This window comes from Mustela nivalis, assembly GCF_964662115.1.
Source record: "Mustela nivalis genome assembly, chromosome: 10".
Classification (NCBI taxonomy): domain Eukaryota; kingdom Metazoa; phylum Chordata; class Mammalia; order Carnivora; family Mustelidae; genus Mustela; species Mustela nivalis.
In genome coordinates, this window is record NC_139029.1 from 69,979,412 (window position 1) to 70,006,613 (window position 27,202).

The 27,202-nt window shown below is 36.1% G+C and overlaps 1 protein-coding gene across 1 annotated transcript in view; it reads right to left on the reverse strand.

The window, feature by feature from the left end:
• COL24A1 (collagen type XXIV alpha 1 chain) overlaps window positions 1–27,202 on the reverse strand; it is a gene marked incomplete at its 5' end in the record, with an annotated part of 325,357 nt that overhangs the window by 47,798 nt on the left and 250,357 nt on the right. Inside the window, 4 exons of the mRNA XM_082688569.1 lie at window positions 63–170; window positions 1,759–1,866; window positions 23,316–23,423; window positions 24,555–24,608. Of these exons, the coding sequence (XP_082544695.1) occupies window positions 63–170; window positions 1,759–1,866; window positions 23,316–23,423; window positions 24,555–24,608 (378 nt within the window). The remainder of the gene's footprint in view (window positions 1–62; window positions 171–1,758; window positions 1,867–23,315; window positions 23,424–24,554; window positions 24,609–27,202) is intronic.

Here is a 27,202-nt window from a genome sequence, read left to right on the forward strand (position 1 = left end):
ATGCAATGGTGGCCTGGCCTGTAAAATAATAATACTTAGTGAATTTCTGAGTTGGCACATACAGGCTGCCCTTTCAGACCAGGATCTCCACATGGTCCTTGATCACCTTGTGCTCCTCGGTGACCTCTTTTACCTTGAATTCCAGGTTGACCAGGTAGCCCTTGTTCACCCTATGGACAAAAAAAAAAAGGTGATTTTGACTTTAGAATCTATAAGCATACTGTGTTTTAAATGAAACCCCTATACAGGTCCATCCTTAGACAAAAGTACAAGGCACTGGGGAAATCAAATTCTGCTTGGTCATTCTCCCTACCAATATTTTTCACACAAGTAATGTTTGATTATAATAAGCAAGAGGCGTAACAGTGGGGAAAGGAAATTTCAGAGATGTGGTCGTAAGTGTGGAAAAAAGAGGGAAAGGGGAAGGACAGTTGGGCTAAAGAGAGAATGGTGAGAGGTGGTGTGGGTGTGGGGGGTGTTTATATATCATGGAATTTGTATTTTATTTGAATCAGTATTACTTTGTTGTGTTTTCCTCACCATACAGAGATGATTCAGCTGATACCAGAAATTGAGCAGGGTCTCCTGAAGTGTGCGAACCTTGGCTTTTACCATGGTTATCTTTTCAATCCTATCATTAAGAAATTTCTAGTACTTGTTTCCCAAGGTTCCCTTTCATATATATTCCTTTCATCTCCTCAAATGTCACTTTAAAAATATATTTAAGCACTGCTGTTTTGTTTGTAAAAGTTAAGGGTTTTCTAAATTCATTTTTATTTTATTTTTTGAAATGAAAGTTGTAATATCTTTCACACCACTTCTAAAAATAATCATCAGGAGGAGTTTAGAGTTAGGTTAATAAAAAATGAAGGTTGGTTGATTTTGATCAAAGATTATTTAAGATTATCATATTATCCTTCACTGTCTGGAAACAAAGACACAGCTTTGGGACTTGACAAATACAGATCCTTCTTATTGTCAGGTCATACTTAAGAGATAGGAATTTTATTTCACTTTCTGGTTTTAGCACTGGGTCAACTATATTGAATTTTGGTGGAAAGGAATGAGTCATTTCCAGTTTACCCGTATGGGTCAGAATACCTGAACATTCTGTAGAACTGAAACTATGAAAATCAAATTAAGAGGTGATAACGATGAGGGTGCCAACATCTTAATCCCTGGCTTTTATAAAATTGCTTTAGACACTGGAGTCATCTTTTGGTTGTAGGGGTTAATTCTGCATTGAGATAGCTCTAAAACAGGTTTTGCTTAGAAAGCCTTATTGAATGTACAATACTCCATTCAATGAGTGTTAATGCAAGATTTAAAGATGATCACTTTGACTCTAAGAAATAAGCTCTACTCCTAATCAGATTTATGAACTGTTGGGTAGATTCAGATTCAGAGGAATATGAAGTATTTCTAAGAAAGTATGTATCTGGAAGTAATAAGATTTCTCTTTTTAGGAGGAGACAGAGGATGACAGGAAAGAAGAAACAGAATGAGTCAAAGAGCATCTTTTAAAGCATTGCCAATACTGAATTAATGAGTTGTTCTGGCAATTATACGCACTGTGTTTATCACAGGAGAGGAGAATGTCCAGGCCACACACTTTCTTTTTCTTCCTAATGTGTTTTTACTATTGGTCAAATTTATTAAAACCATTAATCTTACCATCCTGTGACCTAGCCAATGAACTCAGGGACAAGATGTTTGTCAATGGTGCTGCTCATCTATCAGAAGAAAACTTTAAAATACCTTTGGGCCTGGGACGCCTGGGCTTCCTGGGAGGCCTGATGACCCCTTGGCTCCTCGAGGACCTGGAGACCCAACCAGTCCTGTTCTTCCTGGGCTGCCTCTGGTGCCCTAAGAAATAAGAAATGAAAATTGGGGTATTTCCTAAAAATCCATCCAGAGGCTCAGTATATTTAGGAGGGGATGGTGTTCCGAAAGGCTGCTGTTGCCACACTACCCGGGTTTGAGACCTATCCTGGGCTTCTTTCCCAAATAAGTGAAATATTTAAGTAATATTTTGACTCACCTAAAGTCTCTAATTACAGTTAATGTAATGGTCTGAGGTATTTAAAATGAAAGTACTGAGGCAGTATAGTCTGTCAGTACCTTCTGACTTAAATAGCCGAGGTGCAAAGTATGTGTGTTATATTCTAACTTTCTGTATTATATTCTGGGTATGCATGACAACTCTAATAACTGATTAATGTTTCCTTAAGAAAAATATTCTATGGCTATTAACTAGACCTACTGTGGTGATCATTTTTCAATATGCACATATATTGATTCATTATGCTTTATACCTGAAACTAATGTAATATTTTATGTCCCTTATATATGTTTCAATTTAAAAAAAGATTAAGAATTTAAAAAAAGTTTGAGTGGTTTATTTGTTAGCCCAGCATGGAAAATCACTTAGTGATATGACTTACATCATGTCCTCAAAGTAAACTTGCTTAAGATTATTACCTTTTGGCAAGAACAATGGCCTGAAATGGTAAAGACATTGGAGCAGCTTCAATAGCCATTTAAAAAACAAGGCAAATGCTTTTCATTGGTTTTCCTTGCCTCTTGATGAATCAACAGATGTTACCAATACTACTCAGTTGTTGATTTGGGGATCCAACGCTGTGTTGAAGTGACTGAAGAGCTAACCTACATGAACAGTTTGCAGATTGACTATAGGTGAGAATATTTTCGAAAAAAAATTAAAACACTGAATCAGTACAACCTCAAGTGGAATCTGCTAAAATGTAATAAAAACTAATAGCAATGCATTGGGAAAATATTTATTGAACAAATTTACAAAAGTTGTGAAAATGTAGTGTATTTAAAGCTATGGATGTTCACTGTATTATCCACCATCAGGTCCACTGAGGAAAACACTCATCTAGCATGTGTTATTGAACCAGTAGTGCCAATAGTGAATTCCACTGACTCTGGCAACCATCATCCATTTTGTGATATTTTTTGTGAAAACAGAAACCAAATATCCTAATTTTCTCTATCACACAGCAGTCTGATGGCTCGGCAGGGATAAAGTTTTATTGAGATATTCTGAGAATGAGATTGAAATGCCCACCCTCAACCTCTATTATTAAATGATGAACGGGTTTAGGAATTGGATTTTGCTGCAATGCCTATACATGAAGCATATACTTTGGTAGTTGTTTCTTTTTCTTTTTCCTTCTTTTTTTTTTTTTTTTTTTTTTTAAGGGTGAGGGCAGAGGCAGAGGGAGAGTGAAAATCTTAAGCATGTTCCATGTTCAGCACAGAGCCCAACACAGAGCTTGGTCTTACAACCCTGAGATCATGGCCTAAGCCAAAATCAAGAGTTGGATGATTAACTGACTTGACTCACCCAGGTGACCCAAGTCTTTTCTTTTTTTTTCTTTCAAGTAATCTCTATACCCAACACGGAGCTTGAACTTAAAACCCCAAGATCAATAGTCACATGCTATACCAACTGAGCCAGTCAGGCACCCCATGTGCCAGAGTCATTTTGATGACAACTAATGTTTTAATCACAAGTAACATCAAGCGACTTTATACATTTCCTGTGATGTCAAAAATTAAAACAATAAGTCAGATCTTCATTTCTCATACAAATTTGCAGTGGGTAGATTTTCTGAGCTCAACTCCTTTCAGTAGCATTTTTTAGCACTAGAGGCAAGACATTTCTATACCTCAAAATCCATTTAACTGTGCAGTGGAGGAGTTCCCACCTAACATCAACTGGAAATGCTAATATACAACGTAACGACATGCTAGAAGGCAAATAATCAAGAGAAGAATCTAACAGAATTTTACAAATTCCTTCCAAGCAACAAATATGCACAATTAAAATCATATGTTCATGAATTTGGCAGCACTTGTATGTATGAAAAGAATTTTCAAAGATAAAATTTGGAAAATGTGTAAAATCTCATTATAAGTCAGCATTAACAAATAAAAAGAAAATTTTGATGATAGGGAACTGTAATAAGCTATCTTTCCTCCCACAAATAATTCTATTTTTTCTCATAAGTTGGCTTGTATTACAAAAAATTGTACTAAATTATTATATTTTCAATTTCATAAAGAAAAATTTTGTGAAAATCTATTTTTTCTCATTATATAAGTTCTTAAATAGTACCTCAATTTTGCCTACTGCCCTGCAAAGCCCAAAATACAATATTTACAGAAACCATTTGTCAACCCCTATTTTAGGAGATGACTGCTACTTTTTGAGTTGATTCCTGGGATACTAAACTGGGTTGTGCAATCTTTCTTCTAGGCATTCAGCAAATATTAGATTATAATATAGAACATCACTATGTGAAAGCAAGGTCATGGGAAGCCCTATGAGCAATACAGAAATAAATAAAATAAGGCTTTTATTTTCAAGAAGCTTAAAATTAAGTTAAAAATTATAAAATGTTGGGGCGCCTGGGTGGCTCAGTGGGTTAAGCCGCTGCCTTCGGCTCAGGTCATGATCTCGGGATCCTGGGATCGAGTCCCGCATCGGGCTCTCTGCTCAGCAGGGAGCCTGCTTCCTTCTCTCTCTCTCTGCCTGCCTCTCAGTGTACTTGTGATTTCTCTCTGTCAAATAAATAAATAAAAAAAATCTTTAAAAACATTATAAAATGTAATATATAAATAGTTATAATAAAAACAAATATTTTAAAGATTTTCTGATGAAAAGAGAGATACAAAGCAAATACTTACAGGGGTCCTGAATAGGGGAAATTTTCTTTGGTGTTAATCAAAAAGGCATTACTGAGAAAGTAGGTTAGAACAAGATCACAAGATAAAGATATTGTTGGGGCACCTAAATGGCTCAGTCAGTTAAGAGTGCGATTCTTGATTTCGGCTCAGGTAATGATCTCATGGTTGTGAGATCCGGCCCTGCATTAGAATCCCGTGTCCAGCTCTGTGCTGAGCATGGAGCCTACTTGAAATCCTCTTTCCCTGTCCTCTTTCCCTCCCCCCCACTCACATATGCTTTCTCTCAAAAAAATAAAAGATAAAGATATTGCCCTTAAAGATAAAGATATTGCCCTATCACAAATGTGATAGGAAAGGTGATTCGTCAAAAATAGAGTCTCTTAAAAAAAAAAAAAATGGGGCACCTGGGTGGCTCAGTGGGTTAAAGCCTCTGCCTTCAGCTCAGGTCATGATCCTAGGGTCGTGGATACAGCCCCACATTGGGCTCTCTGCTCAGCAGGGAGCCTGCTTCCCCCTGTCCCCCATCCCCGCTTGCCTCTCTGCCTACTTGTGATCTCTATCTGTCAAATAAATAAATAAAATATTAAAAATAAAATAGAGTCATTTCTGTAGAACGCCTGGTTTGGAGAATAAGATCTAAAGATAAAGCTGATTTTGAATATAATACTGAAATATTATTCCTTTTTTCCCCAAGTTATTTCTTCCAAATTATATCATCACATACCTTTTCATTCTTTTACTTATGGTAAATAATTCAACATAGTTAAAGATTTACCTTTTCCAGGTAGATTTTCTTCATGATCACAAAGCTGACTAAAATAATGAATGAAAATGTATTTTTATATTCCTAGGTGCCATGTACTATGCTGGGCACTCACAGGAAGACCCCTACAGGATACCTACAGGATATAGGTTCATATTTCTTAATTGATCTCTAAACATTTTTTTTTTGTCCCAATCTACATTGACTTTTTTTTATCTCTTACCATTTCTCTATGTTAATGGCTCTCAATATACATTAAGGAACAATTATGAGGACAAAATCCTCACTGGGAAAAGGTGAAAGGAAGGGGAGAAATAAAGACAGAAGTACAGTAGGGGAAAGAGCAAGAAGGGGGAAAGGTAGGGAGAGAGAGAGAGAGAGACAGAATGAGAAGGAGGAAGCAGGGTTGGGCAAATAGAAAAGAGAAAGAGAGCCGCACTGTGGACTTAAGATTCAGGTGGTATGGTTCTTCCATGTTGCTTGCATCATTAATCCAAGTGCACTAATCTCTACTTCCTTCCCCTTGCCACATGAACTTGAGAACCCCGAATTCATGTAATTTATCCTATTTCTTTCCTCTTGCCACACAAATCCTGGATTCGTGACATGGTGTCATTTTAGAACTCATCAATGCAAATGAAAGCAAATCCAGTCATAGTCATCTGAGACTCTGGGATATAAAATTTCAAAAATGTTCAGTGAAGACAGCTGTTATACCAATGGCCAGGTCTCTAAAAAGAATATGACTTTACAGAAAAGGCAAGTCTCAAAAATTGAATTCTGATAAACACTGTCCTCCCCATTAAAAACAAAAACAGGTGGGGCACCTGGGTGGCTCAGTGGGTTAAGCCTCTGCCTTCTGCTCAAGTCATGATCTCAGGGTCCTGGGACCGAGCCCCGCATCAGGCTCTCTGCTCAACAGGGAACCTGCTTCCCCCTCTCTCTCTGCCTCTCTGCCTACTTGTGATCTCTGTCTGTCAAATAAATAAATTAAAAATATCTTTAAAAACAAAAACAAAAAAACAGGTGAGAAATCCAAAGAAACCAATGACTTGAAGAAAAGGAAGGTATGTAAGCAAGGGAAAACAAAACAAAACATACATACTCAGATCAATATATAGACTTAGTTCCAGAGATAAACTAGGTAGAAAGCAGATCAGTGTAAGGATTTAAAAAAAAAAAAAAGAAAGAAAGAAAGGTGGATTGTCTTGCAAGGCTGTGAATATCCTACCTTTGAATGTATTACAGAGGTAATAGATGCCACAGGGAGAGGATAACACATGACAGATTACCTGAGACAATTTTAGGATACCTCAACATTCCAGAATTCTAATAGAGTAGCACTTCACTTATAATTTTAGGCAATTTTTTAAAGACCTTTATTCACCAACAGGAAAAAAATATATATCTTTCCAGTGATGCATGGACAATGGACATTCAGATCTTGTTGAATGCTCCAGAAATTCAATAGGTATTTTTAGCTGAGAATAAAAGAACCCTAAGACTAGTCCTCAAGGTTAACTGAAAACTAGAAACTTTACTCGCAGTGCTATCACACATTTAACAGGGCACACTGGATATGTTCCAAGTCACTTACTGTTCATGTTGGTTTCTTAGAGAGAAATTTGAGGATAGTAGCAGAGTGTTCTGCACAAAGTTCCAAACAATGTCTCATACAAGTAGAGAACAAATATTTCTTATTGTGAACACAAAGATGGATGAGTAATTTTACTTTCAAGAGAAACAGATGCTAATGCCTAAGCATTCTTTCCAGTGTCTTCTAAATGATTTATTTAAAACCAATCAGCAAAGAGTAAGTCATTCTGGGAAAATTTTTAAAAGAAATAAAATCGTATTTAATTTGTTCAGAGATGCTAAAACAATGAACAGTTTACCTGAGTTAAAAAAAAAAAAAAGTTGATAGTATGATAAGAGTACATGATGTCTCATGGCTAGAAACTTCCACTATCCTCAGATGGAGGTTAGATTCCCTGCTGAATAAGTTTTTTTTTTTAAATTAACATTAACTGACATAAAGTATTATGTAATTTAAAAGCCTACTTAGTGATATTTTGGTACATTTGTGTTTATTTATTACAATATGATTATTGCAGTAATGTTGGCTAATACCTTTATTATATCACATGTTTATAATTTCTTTTTTGTGCTGAGAACAGTTAAGATTCAGTCTGCTAGCAACCTTGAAATTTACAATATGATATCATTGACTATAATCACTATGTTGTGCATTAGATCTCCAAAATTTATTTATCTAGTAGTTTTAAGTCTGTACTCTTAAATTGGTTTTCAACTCTGCAGGAAGTATCAATTTTGTCTAAACTGAAGTTTATGACTGCTTGGGTCAGTCAGTAATCAACAATATCAGCCACAACAAGAGTTATTTTTACTGAGTGTCTTTTGTGTATCAGAAACCATAATGGTTGAAAAAGAAGAAAGAAAGAAAGAAAGAAAGAAAGAAAGGAAAAAAGAAAAAGAGAAAGAAAGAGAAAGAAAGAAAGAAACTATATGGTAATATGGTTGTATTGTTTTATTTAAACTGATGTCAGTGAAGGAAATAAGACTTTGACTTCCCTGTGGGGGAGGGAAAGAAGGATACATAAGCATGTACATGTTTTTCTGGAATTGAATGGGAAGATCTGGAACGGAAAATGGAGTTATCTGTATACATTCAGAGGACAGAAAGAGAAAGATTTTGGAACAATGATGACTAGTTTATATATAATAGTGAAACATAAAGTGAATGTCACTCTGTTACTTCCTAGGCCCCTTAATTTAGACGTTGTAATTTCATTAGAATTGAAACAAATATATTAAGGAATAAATAACAAATACACATTTTTAAGTACAGGCAAAAATAGAAATCCACATTTTAAAGTAGATTAACAAAGGAAAACCATCTTTAAAATATGTTGAATGAAAAGACAAATATTTTTAATATTAATTTTATAGATGTCTCAACAGCAGAGTGATAAGTTTAAAATGACACTAAACTTCAAATTAATTGTTTTTCTTTAAAGTAGCACCTTGAAAATCGCTAGAAAGATTTTTCCTTTCCCTACTTCCAAGCATCCTCTGTGCTCATACCATTATGTTTATATAGTTATAAACTATATAAATAGTTCTCCCATATTTCTCCCATATTTATGGGAGAAAATAGCAATTAAAATTACTTTACTTACTGTAGTACAAAAAAACAAGTATGATGCCGTAATTTTTTTTTTTTTTGCATTATTAGGCAACATAAGTACTGCATTTTTTGTTAAGCCAGCAAACCAATGAGTTATAAAAGTAATGCTTTGCTTCCTTTACTCCAAGCAACTAAAACCACTTCTGTTTAAGTAAGAATTTCTCATTTTATTTGGTTTACTAAATATATCCCCCCAGGAAAGAATTGGCTGTTAAAAAATGTGGGATAATAATTATTAGGTGATTATATGCAAGGCTATATTATATAAAAATAATGTAGCATTCATAACATTTTCTTTCAGTGTCAGTCAAAAGTAATGTGGCCAAACGTTGGAAATAAAATTTATGAATGAGCTGTACACTAAAGGCAGGAGGGGACTTTAGTTTTGAATCTCTAAACATACTAAGGCTTATGGAACTTGGAGCAGGGTTGAGACAAGTCACAGGGCAGCGGAGACAAGTCAGGTCTGCTTGACTTATGTCTATTCCCGAGAGTGTACAAAACTAAGTTTGTTCAGCCTTAATGAATACAGGCATTTCAACATTGTATTACCTCACAGAAATTATTTATACATTTCCATTAGAACAACTGTGGTCTTACAAAATGGACAGTGCAAATGTCACTCTAATATTGGGCAAAATTCATGTGCCTTATGAAATCTCCTTTACTCAGAACTTCACCTATAATCATAGGACTGACAGGGACTAAAAAAAGGATTATTTCATTATACTTTGGATCTTAGACATGTCCAGGCTCACGCTACTATGAAGAAATAAATGTCCCTCTTTCATTTCAAAAATAACAAATCTATACCCGTACTCTCTTACTTGATCCTCGGATAATCCTGTGAACATGCCAGTTCTTTCCTAACTGCAGGTTTTTCCATTTTGGTTCCTTCACAGAGTGTGTTTGCTCCTCATTCTTCATAGACCTGGCTCAGTGTCACCTTCTCAAGGGAGATACAGTCTCACTATACCCAAGTGCGACCTCCTCCACGAGGCCTGCACTGTCTATTCCATCTGTAATCTATCTCCCACATGCTCTATCTCACAACCGTATTTCTTTCTTCCACAAGCTGGAATTTCCAGATTTCTTTATATACGGACTACTAATCAATTACTGGGCTGATTCATAGTACATTATGAATTCTTTTTATTTTTATTTTTTTTTAGGTCAAAAATAGTCAAATGTTGGGATGCCTGGGTGGCTCGTTTGGTTAAGCATCTGCCTGCAGCTCAGGTCATGATCCCAGGGGTCCTGGGATCGAGCTCTGCATTGGGTTCCCTGCTCAGGGGAAGAGCCTGTTTCTCCCTCTGCCTGATGCTTCCCCTGCATGTGCTCTCTCTCTCGCTGCCAAATAAGTAAAGAAAATATTTTTTAAAAAATGGGCAAATGTCAGACATTTCTTGCAGACATTTCAATGCAGACATTTATGTTTCATGGAGGCAGTTCTTTGTCTATCTTGTCTAGTGCTATATTTTCCAACTCTTAGCTCATAATAAGCACTGAACAAATATATGTTGAATGAATGCACGTTAGCTTAACCATGAGTATCTATTATTATGGGAAGATGATTAAGAGCAATAAGGGCATGTAGTCAGCTAAACACGTCACATACGAACCATATGAGGTAGGTGTTATTACATTCCTGTTAGAGATGAGAAGCTTAAGATGTTAAGTAGCTGACACATCTTAATTTTATTCAGGACTCCAAAGTCACAGTTTTTATGCAAAGACCATTCACTCTTCAAATATTTATTGAGCTTCTTCTTCTTTTTCAGATTTTATTTATTTATTTGAGAGTGAAAGAGTGAGAGAGAGAGCATGAGTTGGGGGGAGGGAGAGGGATAAGCAGACTCCCCACTGAGCAAGGAGCCCAATGCAGGGCTTGATCCTAGGAGCCCAATATGGGGCTTGATCCTAGGACCCCGGAATCATGACCCTGGAATCATGACCCCAGCCAAAGGCAGACGCTTAAGCTAAGCCATCCAGGCACCCCTATTGAGCTTCTTCTATTGCCTGAGGCTGCTGAGTGCTAGAGCTCCAAAGATGAATAAAACACAACCCCGAATCTATATGAGTTTGCCATCTTTTGTCGCAGGAAGACATTAAAATATGTAATCAGCAGCCATATGATTGTGCTCTGACGGAAGCAGTGTATACAAGTTCAGAGCAGGGTTGCTTAACTCTGACTGGAGAGTTCAAGGAAGAGTGTCTGAAGGAGGTAACAGTTCAATTACGTCCTGAAAGCGCAAGAAATTATTCATCCTAAACTTAGAGAGAAAGATGAAAGAACTTTCCAAGCAGAAGGCATAAATGACATGTACAAAGACAGGAAAGTAAGAAAAAAATACAGAATTTGGGGGGACTATCTAAGTAATTAAGCATAGCTGAATGGGTATAGCATAGTGATTAAGAACACAGGTTCTGAATCTAGATTGGCTGATTTTGAATTCTGGCTCTATTGTTTGTTGTCTATATGACCTCAGGCAAGTTGCTTAGTCTCTCCAAGTCTCACCTTCATTTTCTGTACCCTAGAGATAATAGCTATACCTACTTTACGTTTTTTTTTTTTTAATTGTTGTTGTTGTTTTTTTGTGGGATTAAATAGCTTCATACATATTCAGCACTTTGAATAATTTCTGGCACATAGTAAGCATTTAATAATTGTTAGCTGTCATTATGACTGAAATGCATAGGAAATGTGAGGATAAAGGCAGAATAGAAGATTAGAAATGTAAAGAGAGGTCAGACCATGAAGATCAACATTACACAAGGAGTATGAACTTCATTGGATGGGGAGTCACCGAAGATTTAACTAGGAAAGTTACATCCTTCAGCAAATCTTTCATTTTGTTGCTAATAAGCAGCCAAACTGGCTGTGTTTTGTCTGTTCTGGAAGAGTTCCTAATGAGCAGTAAATGGGCCAAAACAAGTAGCGGGGGGAGAGGGAGAAAATAGTAATCAGGATAAGCCATAACTGGAAATCACCCTTTTAATAATTAAGAGTTGACAGGATCTGCTGAATGTAAATCTGGCAAACACAAGAGTGTTTCTTTCTCCAAAATACCATGGGGAAATAAATGTATTTTCTCAGAAACAGAAGTTTCTTTAGTGTGACTAGTTCACAGGCTAGAGAGTGCCACAGGTGGGTGGCAGACCTGCTAGTGTCCCTAACAGAGGCTTCCATGGTGGTCTTGCTACTCTGTGCTTGGACTGTGAGTTGGATGATGAAGTGTGTTTTTCCTTCTTATACTGGACACAATCCACAGTGGAAAACTCAAGACTTCCGATGTTCTTTCAGGATAAGCATCTCATTTCCTATAACACTTAAGCCTGTGTTCACCTTACAAAGTGCAAAGTCAAGATTGAAAATCCTTGATTTGTCTTAAGTCAAGATGGTAGGTTTGTTTCTTTCCCTCTCTTCCAATAACCAATTTTATTAGTTGTAGCAATAAAAAATAAGAAGACTAGTAAGCCTTCATTTTGGTGACAAGTAGATTTATGATCTTTGCAGGGAAAAGTTGTTTTCCTTTTTCATAAATGATTGAGGCACTACAGAAGTCCAAAGCGATGAAAACAGCAATGGTAGACTCATTTACTGCAGATGTGCTAAGTTGACTCGTCTCAAAACACTCATTTATACGGAAGGAAATTCACATAGGCAACTGTGAGCCTCTCCAATACTGTCCTTAGTTATAGTCACATGACTTTGAAAAAACACTGAAACTGTGGACCGAATATGCCAAGAATTCTTTAACTCCTTGGCCACATCAAAAAAAGAAAGAACATTGTTTAGGAAAATCAGGCAGTTGCATAATGCTAGAAATCCTAGAATAAATATTTTTCTTAGTGGAAAAATCCAGCAGTCTTTAAAGGTAAGCCAAGAAACACCATGGTGCCATGATTTAAAAAAATAAAATAAAAACTTAAAAAAAAAAAAGACCAATGGAAAGATGTCCTTATCTGTTGTTGAAAATATTCCAGGGAATATGCAAGTATTTAGAGACTATGCTACTTTCTCTTAATTAGTTTTTCTATTGCCATAATAAGTTTCAGAAATAATTAGAAATTACCAGTTAGCCATTGTTTTCTAAAGTCACTGACCAGACTAGTTCCTTATAAAGCATCACCACTTTAATTTCATATCATATTTCTACAGGAAACAGAAACATTTGTAGAAAATATTTCCATATTCATAAATACCAATAGCATGTGTAAACTTTGGGGTTAAAAAGAGGATTCCTCAAGGGAAAGTTATTTTTTTTTATTTTGATGGATACAAAACACTTCAATATTTATGACATCCTGATATTCAAAGTATGCATGTGAAATTTTTCTAACTTATTCTTTGAAAATGCTAAAGGTAGGAGATGATGAATTATGATCTGATACCAAATTGCTTACCAATGGGAATAGCATATACCATTCTTCATACTTCATGGCCCTGGGTGATATACTACAGCAATATTCAACATTATTCCTTTCATCACAAAATTCCATGAGATTCTTATACTGGCCCTATATAAAGGGACATCTAGCTCAGAATCTGTTTTTCAAAAATGATGGCCCAGTTAGAAGTAGAATAGCTTTGAAAATGGAACTAGAATGTACATGTTTTATTGTCCGACTAATTCATACTCAGATGCTCCTTTCTCTTTATTATGTCTTCAGCCTCTCTGTCTCTACTCGGTCCACCTAGCTTTTAAATGTGCTCAAGGTTCTCTCACTTCAAAATAACTTCTACTTTAATTTCAGTTTCATCTCTAGTTATTGTCCTACTTTCTCTTTCAGAGCCGAATTTCTCCACTGAATTGCCTGAATATCTGATTTCTTCACTGTCCACGCTCCTCAAGCACTGCGATCCTATTTCTGCCCCTACTAATCAAATCTAATGGCTATTTGCTGAAGTTAACGATGACCTCCATATTCTAAAATATAATGGCATAATTTTATCTTTTTGAGATTTTGGTACTAGTCAGGGTCCTTACACGCAAACACCAGAAACCAATTCTGGAAAATTTTAATGGAAAATTTACTGAAAATGCACTGAATGGCTCCTAAAATCACAGGTAAATCCAGAAAGCCAGATTTGGAAAATACACAGAATAAAGGAAGTTTTGGCAGCCAGAATTTGGACACTGCAGTGTGTATCACAGTAGCTGCTGGACATGGACTCGTGTCACCCCTGGAAACTGAGTACTACTGATGTTACTGCCACTGCCACTAGAACAGAGTCTCTATTGTCCTGGCTTCTGCATATCACAGACTCCCCAGCCAAAGGTCTTGGTGAACATAATGATTGGTTTGGCCTAGTCATTGGCTTATGTCCTTGTTTCAGGAAGGAACCAGAAGATGAGAGTCTAGCCTTTGACTTCTGTGGAAAGGGGCCCCCTACTGGGGTGCCTCAGTGGCTCAGTGGGTTAAGCATCTGGCTTTTGATTTTGGTTCAGGTAATAATCTCAGCATCGTGGGATCAAGCCCTACATCGGGCTCCGTGTTCAGCAGGGAGCCTGCTCAAAGATTCTCTATCTCTCTTCCTCTTCCCCTGCCCACTCTCACCAAAATAAATCTTTAAAAAGAAAAAGGAAAAAAGTAGCCTCCCTCACCAAGATCAGAGAGTAAACACAAACATTTATAAAGCTAAAAATGAGGTAAGATGCTGAATAACCAAAAAAATAAAATTAAGAAAACACATGTGCAACACAATCTCTTAGGATTATTATAGTTGATGACTTACTCCTTGAAATATTTTTTGCTAAGTTTCCATGACATTATATTCTTTTCCTCCTATCTATTATGATCACTCCCTCTTGGTCACCTTTGTAGTCTCCTCTTCCACCTTTACCTTACTTCTAAATGATGGCATTCCCCACAGCTTGATACTGAACCTTCTTTCCATTGTTTACTTATATTCGTGTTTTTCTTCATTTGTTCCCCAAATCTATTCACTGCTCCTTCTCTATCTCGCTATTTGTTCTGGGAATTTGACCTTTATGGACTGCATCACCTGGATTCTCTTGTCCTCTCTTGACTTTCAGTTGAGGTTGGCCAATGGGATATACTTCACTAGGATATTAGAGGAGGAAGGTGCACTACATTTACTGCTCCCATTTCCTTCTGGCCTTGGTGTTCTGTCAGTGGCTGGGTTACTTTCAGCTCTAGCTCCTGTGGGGTGTCCCTCTTCCAATAGCTCCGGCTCTCAACTGGAGTCTCAACTTGACATTATTTCTTTCCTTTAACCTTTCAGGTCTAAGGGCAGTAAACACTTCCTACTGCTGACAGTCTCTGGATTCTCCCAACATCCCTTATTGACTGCCCCGTCAACATTTTTGTAAATATTCTCTTCAATATTCAGAAGTAGAGTATTTCATCTACTTTTTAACATGACCAATTAAGTACATTTGAATACGCCGATGACTGTCACGTTTATATCTGACCTCCTCTCTGAGTTTTCTGTCAGAATATTTAACTGCCTACTTAATATCTCTACCTGGATCTTATAACCTTGTCTATAAAATTTGGGTCTCTTTCAGTGTTTGCTTTTTTTAGTGATGGGTACTACGATGCATTGAGTTAGAAACTTGCACAAGTTAGAAATCTGGAAGTTATCCTTGACATCCTTCTCTTTCCCTTACCTCCCATGATCAAATATCAAAGCTACCTCCTAAATACTACTAAATCCACCCACTTCTTTCCATTTCCACTCCACTAATCTAGTCCAAACCATGGACATGTGTAGCCTGGAATACTGCAATACATAGTCTAATAGTCTCCTGCATCTCTCTTGCTCCTTTCATTTTCTATAATGAAACCAAAGGGAGTCCCCTAAAAATGTAAAATTGGATAAAGTTCCTCAATAGGGTCCTACTGTCTTCAGCTAATATTCAATATCCTTAATATGTCCTTCAACACGCATGATGATGTGGTTCCCGTAGACCTGAATGGTATTTAGCTTATTGGCTACATCTTGCTCATTGAACTTTATTACTCTTTTTTTGGTTCTTCAAACATACCAAGCTCTTCCTAGCTTCTTATATGCAGCTGTTTCTGCATAAAATATTCCTTTCTGGCTTTCTTCACCCACAATAATCATTCCTAATTTATTAACTCCTACTTATTGTTCAGTGTTACTTCTCCTTCCCTACCCCCTCATATCAAGCCACTTTACTGAGTGTAATTAACATAAGGTAAATTGCAAAATACATAATTTGATAAGTCAGCATAAGGGATTTCACATGTTTGTGTAATCACACAATCATCACAATCAGAATACTATATCATCATCACAATCAAGATCATCACAATCATCACAATCAAGATAATATATCTGCTCCCTTCCTCCAAAAGTCTTACCCTTTCCCTTTGTAAGCCCTTATTCTCATACCTCTCTATATGCACTCCATCCAGGATATTCCTGATTTGCTTTCTGTCACTACAGATTAGTTTGCAATTTCTAGAATTTTATATATAAGTAGAATCATACAGTATGGGCTTGTTTTGGTCTTATTATTTTTTTTCAAGTAGGCTCTACATCCAGCATGGAGCCCAGTGTGGGGCTTGAACTCATGACCCTCAGATCAAGACCTGAGCTGGGACTGAGTTGGGTGCTCAACCTACTGAGCTAGCCAGGCACCCCTGTCTGGTTTTTTCCCCTCAGCTTATTTGAGATCCACTCATGTTGTAGCATTTATCAACAGCTTATTATTTTTATTGCAAACTAATTATTTCTTTGTACATATGGGGCATGTTTTTTCAGGCAGTCATTTTTTAACGAAGATTTGGGGTGTTTTGGAGCTGTGAGAAAGATAAATGCTATAAATATTCATGTGCAGGTTTTTGTGTAGACATATGTTTTCATTTCTCTTGGATAAGAGTAGAAAGGCTGGGTCCTATGACAGGTATATGTTTAATGTTTTAAGATACTGTCCATGACAAAATTGACATCCTAATAGTATGAAGTGTTCTGACCCATGAACATAGTATATATACTACTTATTTAGGTCTACTTTGATTTTTGTCAGAAATGCTTTATAGTTTTTAGCATATAGGTATGCACTTTTTTGGGGTCAAATTATCCCATTTTGGCACTATTGAAAAGTACTGTATTTTAAATGTCACTTTTTGAATGTTCATTGTTAGTATATAAAAATACAATTCAAATTTGTATATTGATCTTACATCCTGCAACTTTGCTAAATTTACTTAAATTTTTTTGGAGATTCTTGAAGATTTTCTATATAGATGATCATGTTGTCTGTGAATAAATACAGTTTTATTTCTTCCATTTCAATCTGGGGGTTTTTATTTTTTTATTACCCTGACTAGAACTTTATTGCATTGATTAGAATCTCCAGTACAGTGCTGAATGTGTCATTTAAATATAAGAAGGTAATACAGATATCTTTACACAACTGAGGCCTCAGAAGGTTTGTCTTACACATACCCACACTGGAAATACTTTTTAGGGGAAATATAATAATATATTAATAATAATATATTATTATAATATATTAATATTAGATATAATATTAATAATAATAGAAATAATAATAGAAACCAATTCAGGAGATTCTATAGAAATTATTCAAAGTAATAGTGATCAAATAGCTTAATTAAGTTTATTCCTCAAAAAGAAAAGCAATGGAAATAAAAAGAAAGAGTAAATGCATAAAAACTAAAAGTCAGGGGCACCTGGATGGCACAGTCAGTTAAGCATCTGACTTGGTTTTCGCTCAGATTGCGATTTCAGGGTTGTGAGATTGAGCACCTCTGTGCTCAATGTAGAATCAGCTTGAGACTCTCTCTTCCTCTCTTTCTATCCCTCCTCTAGTGCTCACGCACACACTCTCTCTCTAATAAATAAATCTTTAAAAAGAAAAACCTAAAAGTCAAAATTCAAGGCAATATCAAAAAATGATAAAGGCAAAGAGTAATGTATAGAAACAAAAGGAAATGCGAGCTCACACAAGAACTTATTTTGTTAGAGAGAAGATACAGATAGTGATATATTTAACAATCAATAAAGTTAAATACATACATATTTGGTTTTAAGTTCAGTGAAACTGCTACAAAAACATCCACCAAAAAAGAAAGGGCGACTTTTTAACAATTCTAAACAATGTCAGTGATAAAACAGTTCTCCTTATTAGTGCTATTATCATCCTTATTTAGTTGGGTTTGGCTAATGGGACATCCTAGCAGGAGCCTGGGGGTCAGGAGAAGACTGAAATCTACAGCAGATTCCCATGTAAGCTACCTTGTTATTTGAACCTTATGACTGAGCAATGATAATATCTAATAAGGATTATATTTGTATATATGATATAAAATTATTAGCGTATCCAGTGGGAATCAAGAAAGAAAAAAAAAAAGAAGAAAACAAAAACAAAAAAGACAGTATTAGAAAAGGAAATACAGAATCAAGATGGCAAATATTCTTAGTGGAGAAAGTTTTAGATGCTTCCTTTAAGATCTACAGCACAAGGATGTTTACTATTGCTGTACTGTTCAACATAGCATTGAAGGTCCCTGCTAACATATGTGGAAGGAAAAAGAAGTAAGTGTAAGGAAAGAAATCAATCTGCCATTATTTGAAAATGATATTATCTACCTCAAAAACCCAATAGAATCACAAAAGGAAACTACTAGAAATTTTCTAAAAATCTAATTGTATAGAATATATCCTGAATCAGTAACATTTAAACTAGTAATAACTGGGGGTGCCTGTGTGGGACAGGCAGTTAAGCATCTGATTCTTCGTCTTGGCTCAGTTGTGATCTCAGGGTGATGAGACTGAGCCCTATCACAGGCTCCATGCTCAGCGCAGAGTGTGATTGGATTCTCTCTCCCTCCCTCTGCCCCTCCACACCACTCTCTCTCTCTACCTCTCTCTAAAATAGATAAATACATCTTAAAAGAATAATTGTATAAATAAAAGAATAAAATAAAATAGTAACAGCTAACTAGAAAGTAAAGTAATACACAAGGCCTTTATTAAGAGACAATATTGCATATTGATAAAGGCAAAGAGATAGGCTGCTTTTGTGGCTATGAGACAATGAAAGTGACAATCTCTCAGTACCTCAGTATGTGTGTAGGTATGTATTTTTTTAAAAATTGAGGTATAATTGACTTCAGTTTCTTCATGTATAAAATAAGGATCATAATTGTATACATCTCCTAAGATTATAACGATTGAGTCAATATAGTCCAACACTTATCATGGTGCCTGGCACATAATTAGCATTATAAAAATTTTGCCATTATTATTTTGGAGCTCTTCTATTAGAGCACAATAAAGATGATAACAATAAATATTTCATCTCCTTTATTGGATAACCATAATGATATGAATTTTCTCCCACTATATCTATAAATTCAAGGCAAACCTAATGACAGTTCAAGTTTACGTTAGGTTTTTAGAGAGACTCAACAAATCTAATCCCAAATGTGCATGTGGCAGAAGTATAAAGAAGGGGGACTTGCTCTCTTAAATATAAGGACACATTACAAAGCTATAGAATAAGAACAGTGTGATAATCCAAACAGACCAGACAACGGCCAACTTTTTCTGTAAAAGAGCCAGAGAATAAACATTTTAGACTTTGCGAGGCCATTGGTCTTCTTTGCAACTACTCAACTGTGCTTTGTAGTGCAAAAGCAGCTATATGTAAACAAATGACGGTGGCTGTGTGCCAACAAAATTAATTTATGGGTACTGAAATTTAAGTTTCATGTATTTTCATGTGTGACAAAACCCTCTTCTTTTTACTTTTTTCTACCATTAAAAATTTAAAAACTGGCTTAGCTCATGGGCCATACAAATATAGATCCATTTGGTTCATCAGGTATAGGTTTCTGATAACCAAGAGTGGACCGCTGATATAGACCATGTATAAATGAGAACGTAAATAGAATTGGTTGGATGTTTTCTGTTTGTCTTTGAGATTGAGTGTCTGCCCTTCTCCACCCCTGCCTCCCCAAGCTGTAGCAGATTCCTTTACCCTCTAGCGGTTGGTTAGTGATATAAGAAGGCGATGTAGATGGGAGAGAGCCCACTCCTAGTGCAAGCAGAAAGGGAATATATCGTCGTTAGTGAATTTTTAAAACAGCAATCACACTTTTTTCATCATTGTGTACTGGCAATTCTAAACAACGTCAGTGATAAAACAGTCTTCCCCATTAGTGTTGCTATTATCACCCTTCTTTAGTTGGGTTTGGCTAATCCAAACCTAGGATATTTTGGACATCTTGGCAGGGGACTGGGGGTCAGGGAAAGACTGAAGTTTATGGCAGATTCAGGATGCTATGTAAGCCACCTTGTTATTTGTACATTATGGATGAACAACGATAGTAACCAATGATAACAGAGGAATCTGTGGCTGGTAGAGATGCTGTATGGACCCTCTGGTAACCCCCTGTAACAGAATCACAGCTTCTATCCATAAGGTTTTGAAGATAAGTCATGCCTTTCTTTGTCATGTGTAATTTCCCATCTAGAATCCAGTTCTACACTTGCTCTGGTTAAAACTGAAAAACCAACCTTAAGACATTAAATGAGTATGTGTCCTGAATTACCCACTATGAACAAGGGGATATTTGATCAACGGAATCATAAAATTGGATGTGCAGCAGCAGCATTCTCCTCCTAAATGAAAAGGGGATATATTACGGCTGGGTACTACCAGGTCGAGAGAGAGCAAACAAAATATGTAAGCAGCCAACTAAGATTTCCATGATACCTGCTCAACTGCTTTACCTCTGTTCCTTCAGCCTAGAGAAGGACCTTTACCAGTATGGTGGAAGGAAAGATCAGATCTGATATGTAGATAGATCAGCATTGAATGTCACCACCCGCTAGAAGTGAATGGCTGCTGCATTAAAGCCTGAAAGATATCAGTAAAGGGAAATCCTCCCAGTGGGCAAAATTTGGGGCAAGCCACATATATGGGCAATCCCTAGATCCATGTCTGGTTATTTGCAACCAAACAGCCCTGGTTGATACTCTAGAATCCTAACTGCCTTTTGGAATAGCCCTGAGTGTGCAAATAGCCTCAAAATCTGGCTTTAAGTGCCCTACATTCCTGTCTGTTCCATGTAGAATCAGTGACTTGACATCATGCATAATCCTTCACCCATCCAGCCAATAAAAACAGCATGGTAGATTTTAGCAATAAGGCTTAGAGTGGCCTCAAATGAAATCAGTATCTTATTTATGCTGATTATTTCCTGTATTGGCCTTCTCTTAGTCATTACCTTATGGTCCTTTAAGCATGATATCACTATTGAAGAAGAGTGTAGAGTTGTTAGAAAATGTCTATTTTTTTGGCTAGAATCTAGCAGCAGGTAACAATTACTTGCCACATTGCTGTTTTCATGCCTAGAAAACAATTCATATTTTAGAAATCCAAGTCAATGTTTTCATTCTATGGAATTTTCAGCCCTTTCTGGGAAAATTCAGGTGTCACATAATTGCCAGAAAAAAAGTTGTTTGTCACATAAACCATTAAGTAAACAGATATAAAACATAATTGATAACTTTGACCTGTCATTAATGTCTGATGATTACCTAATATACTGAATTATCTGAAATTCTTATTAAACACATCCTGGTGTCTATTATCCATATCAGGAATGAGGATCTGAATTAATAGTATTAGTCAGATAAGAAATGATTCCCTCTTCCCAGTAATTAAATAAATCTCTTTCCTATTAGTAGTATTTACAACTCATTTTTTATACCATCCATCCACATATGCACCACCTCCATGATCAAACTTGTGTTCAGCAGCAAGAAATATGATATGTTTTGAAATCTGGTTTTCTTTGTTTTCAACCTTCAAAATCTTACCTAAAGTAGTAAGGTAAGATTTACTGTAACATTTCCCAGTAAAACTTAATCCATAAAAAGACTCTCAGGCCAATTCAATATGCTCTATTGTTTTAAAAATCCCCAAACTCATTTTTAAAAAAAATATTTTATTTATTCGTTTGACAGAGAGAGAGTGAAAGCACAAGTGGAAGAACGCAGGCAGAGGGAGAGGGAGAAGCCGGCTCCCCGCAGAGGAGAGGTCCCCACAGGGCTGGATCCCAGGACCTATGGCAGATGCTTAACCGACTGAGCCACTCAGGAGCCCTCGCCCCCACAACCTCATTTTAAGACTAGTATATGGTAAGTCTGGAGAGCAGCATGAGAATGAGGATCCAGGGCATAAACACCCTTAAAGACTGAGATCTCAAATGAAAGAAAATTCTCTTTCAACCAGACTGTTGTTAATGGCAGACAGAAGTCTATAAAATATCTATTTTAATTAAAGACATCAGATTGCTATCAAAGTTTTCTAGGTCTTAACCTGTTGCTCTGATGTTCTGACATATTGCCTCCCAAACAAATAGAAACCATGTTTAAACTCCTTTTCAGATAGAATCTGAAAATTCTTTTTCACCTTTTCAAATGGAATCTGGCTGTATTACTTCTGAAATAATGAAACTGGCTAGCTCATAGTTTTTTAATTTAATTAATTAACTAAGTAATTAACTATTTTAAAGGGAGACATGTCATCATAGTGAAAGAAGAATATTAGTTTGGGTTTGGGCTTAGGTTTAGTATCATGCTACATTTAAATAAACAAGTAGGATTGATTTAGTATTTAACAGAAGAAAAACAGGTCCATAGAAAACCACATCCAAATAGCAGAAATGTAAGAGTAAATATTACAGGGTTCTTGAAAGTACATGGTTTATTATTCTAATATTTCAAATGAAAACACCAAGTTAGATTTAAAAAAAATCTGGATTATGAGGACATTAGGGAAGGAAAGAGGAGAAATGGCTAAATGAAGACAAAATGTGACTTTTAAATTTCTGATCAAATAAATTAGATAAAGATTTGCATTAAAATCAGGGAGAAGCTATATTATTGCATCACCACTTGATAAACACAGAAAATAGTCACACAATTTTTATAAAATACTGAGGCTGTAAGTAAAGGGAAAATGAATTTTGGCAGAATTTCCACTGAGTTACTGCTAACCCTTAAATGTGCAAAAGGTAGCTCAAGATATTTGATGAACCCAAGACACAGCCACGCTGTGTAGTCGTTAAAATTTTGCTTCATTATGGTTCTTATTTACAAGCTTTTATATGCGCAAAAATGTCATGTTTTATTTATTTATTTATTTATTTATTTATTCATTTATTTATTTAATTCATTTGACATAGAGAGAGATCACAAGTAGGCAAAGAGGCAGGCAGAGAGACACATGGGGAAGCAGGCTCCCTGCTGAGCAAAGAGCCCAATGCGGGACTTGATCCCAGGACCCTGAGATCATGACCTGAGCCGAAGGCAGAGGCTTAACTCACTGAGCCACCCAGCGCCCTCCTGTATTATTGATAATAAGAGTCGTTGGATATAAAATATCCAAGAGAATATACTCACACATTCCCTGAAGATCATAAACACAATTCTAAAACAACTTTGTCGTTGGCTACAATAAGCTTTGTTGTTGGCCAGTGGTTGGCTAATCTGAACCAATATCAAAACTAAGAAAGCCAAAATATATATGGTCTACCCAAGAGATGTGTATAAATAAGGAAAAGTAAAAAGAGATTCATTCTACTCACAGGAAGTCCCTGTTTTCCTGGTAGCCCAACTTTTCCAGAGTTTCCTGAAATGCCATCAGCTCCATGGTATCCTTGCATGCCTTTTGGCCCAGGTAGGCCAGGAAGACCCTTGGTAATCAAAAATTACATGGATTATAGAGAGATGCTATGCAAATGTTTAAGTGATAAATACCTTTATATTTGGGAGAGGGATGTTTACATTTTTAATACCCTGCCCTAGGATAAATTTTCCTGTTTCCTGAATTCCCTTTTGTATTCAACAGACCAACTACCTGTCTTTAAATCCCTAAAGAGAAATGCCAAGTTTATGAAAAATTACTGTATACGCTTTTCAGTTTCAGGGTAATTCTCCCATATTTTTCATTGTCCTGGCCTCTGCTCTCTCCAGCTATGGAGAAAAGTAAGCTATATGCACCTGTCAATTTATGATACAACAGTATTTTACCATCTGCAAAACCTCATGTCCTGTTACTTTCTCAAGAAGTGTATGTATTACGGTTCTTTTTGTTGCCACTCTGAACTACATAATTATATGACTGCATAAAGGTCTGAACATTTTATTTCTACTCTTGGGCAAGTGGATTTTATCTGTATGAATCTCTGATCTGTATGTGTTTTTAATTTATTTTCATTTTCTTTTCTTTTTTTTGAACCAACAGAGGCCACCCAAAGTAGCCATCCAGCCCTTGGCTATGGAAGACCAGCAAGAAGTAAGTATTTGCTAATAAGCCAGTCAACACACAATTCGGTTGGCCAGAGGAAACTGATGGCTAAGGTAAAATTAATCTTTGTTCTGTGATGAAATGATTCGAAATATTTTCTTCTAAGACTTTCTGTTCTGTTTGCCAGGAAACTGAAAGGATATGTCCTTCAAGTACAATCCAGCTCATGCTTTTTATTCATGCTTGAGGATCTCTGACCTTTGTCACTAATCATTTAGTCATATTTCAAGTTCCCTGTTTTCAGTTATGATCAGAGAGCAGGATGAGTCCACAGAGAGAGCTCCATAACACCGGGAAATAGCATCCTTCAACTGCAGAGACTTATACTTAAATAGCAAGCCTGGTTTTGAGCTAACGGTCATATTTTGTTCCCTCTGTGTTCCAGCTTGGGCTTAAATTTTTTTTGAAGACAAGCTGATTTATCCAACACTTGTCATAATTGGCCCCAAACTTTTCTGCTTGCTGAAGCTGCCAATTCTATTTAGAAAAACAAAGATGAAAAGGGCCTGCTACTTACAGGAATCCCAGGTTTCCCAGAAGGACCAGGAGCTCCTTTTTTCCCCCTAGGACCCTAAAAATGTGAAACACAATTGTCAGTTAATTTTAATAAACTTCGCTAAGCTGAAGGCATAGAAAAGAAACCGGAGCCTGGGATTCTGCAGCCAGTGCTGCCAGAGGCTAGCTATACATCACTGAGATTGCCTGGGAGCCATTTTCCTTATCTGAAAACAAGATAATTTGACCAGATAATCTATGAATTTCCACCTAGCTCCAAATCCTAGGATTTAAGAATTTAAATCTTGGCTCTAAAAGGGAACTGAATATTATCAGATAAATGTTCATGTTTTCAGATAGGGCCTTTGTCTTCCCATAGAATGTGGCTAAGTGGTTTACTAATTTCATAAACATTTATTGACTATTTTGTATGTGCTGGAGATGCAAAGGTAAAGTTACTGATCCCAAGACACTTACAATGTCGTAAGAGACATAAACCAATAGCCTAAAATGTGCTTATCTGGAATCAGAGAGAAGAACATACTTGTGAATCAAAGAAAAGATATTTATTTCCCACGGAACTCTTTGTTTTTCCATGTGTGAGATGTTTTAAATCATAATTGATTCAGCAGTAACTGGTCTGCCAGGATAGTTAGGAACTTTGCCCTTTGAGAATCATGCCATTATTCTGATGATATCCTAAAATTATTTTAAAAAGAAAAATGTGGAAAAGAGTGACCTAGTTCACAAATAAGAAAAAGAAGCATATTGTCATTACCAGACACATTTCTCAGAAGTCACTGAAAGTTCTCACAAACAGAACAATTCCACCAAAATGGGATATTAAGTTATTCAAATTTGAAGGTAAATCATGCCAAAGATTCAAGTTGACAACAATAACAAAGTAAATAATTTTATAACATATTACATCCTCTGAAAATGATCTTAACATTTCAAGAAGAAATAGTACATGCAGTCATAGGAAAACAAGGACATTTTCTATAAGAAATAAAAATCCAACTTTGTACGAATTTGATAATGGGGAGATATATATAATAAGAGTTCTACTTCCAGCTTGGAAAACTAATTTACTTGCATTAAAAATTCACTAATATGAAGTCCTTCTAAGGGTAAGGAAACCAGGAAAAGAAACAGTAGATGATCTGACTTAGCTGAAGAAGATGCAATTCCTAGAATTATTTGATCTCTAAAATGTAATATATCTTTTAGAACAAAATAAGGAAGTAAAATAAATAAGATTTTAAATATTGAAAAAATTGTTATTTCAGTTATCTCTAATAGCACTCATTCAATATTATATGAACTGTGATAATATTCAGATATATTAACAAGAGTGTTTTTTCCTTTACAGTATTTGTTTTTAGGCAAAGTAATAGATCTGTTCTGGATTTTAGGTTTTCAAAATAGACTATTCCTTAGTTTATGAATTTCAAAATAGTCCTCTGTAACTCATGGCCGAGTAACAATTTGAGGATATAATATTTTGGGAAGAATATATTTTTAAAAGCAAAATCCTGATTTTTAAATATTTAAAGTCTATATTTGATTATCAAAAACCAAGTTGACAAAGAATGCAAGTCATACATTCTGCCATAAAGAACAGACTTAGAATTGTAATAGTGTAAGAGAAAATTTTTCCTATTTAAGGGGATATAAAGATCTTCAAATTGGAGAAACGTAGAGAAGCAAGATTGTTTGGCTCTGACGGGAGTCTCTGAGATGGGCCCTTCACACCTCACTCTGTCCTCATGTCCTGAGGTGTGTATAAGGAATGATACCCTCAGAGAAGTGTGGGGATTTGAGCACGGAGACAATGGCTAGGGAGGCTAATGTATTCATTCTGAAGTCCACATAAACTGCACTGAGTGTCAGCAATAGAGTAGAAATTTCTGCATGAGATGTGTAGGCTGGTGGGCTTGAGAAAGTCCGAGTTCCCCAAGCACCTAGCATGGTATAGGAATTAGCAGAATGTATTTCCACAGGGCCAAGAATAGAGCATATGCCGTTAAGGGCCTATGTAAGGAGACTTTGTACCTTTTCTATACTCAGAAAATAGCTATACATGTCAGCATGGTTTGAAGAGCTTCTTCTGCAAGGAAGGGTCAAGGTAGATGTCAGCATGGTGGGATGATGGCAACTGGGGACCTACATGGATGATGAGCATTTCAGTGTATACTAGGGTGGACAGATGACTAAAGACCACACTCACCTTCCATCCCTCTTCCCCACCACTGCTACTCAGCATGTAACTATAAACTTGACAAGGGAGTGAATAGGGAAAACTCTAAATCAAATGTAGGATATTTGTGTGGCTAGAGTTAAAGGCACTCATTGATTAGATTTCCACCAATTAGGTTTCCTTTTTTTTTTTTTTTTGTCTCCAACCCATTAGGTTTCTACCACCAGGCAGGCTGGGCACTCAGGACAGATGTTAAGTTCTATTATAAAGAACACAAAAAACAAAGTTATATTTTTAGTATACCTGATTTTATGTCTTATGGTTCAGACATACTACACATATAAGTAAGGGTTTTACTTCAAATGTTTGTATGACAAAATAAAAACAAAGAGATTCACATATCATCATAGACTGATTACATTTTTGGATCATGATTATGTTAGGGATTATTTCAGAGAAGTTAAATGTTG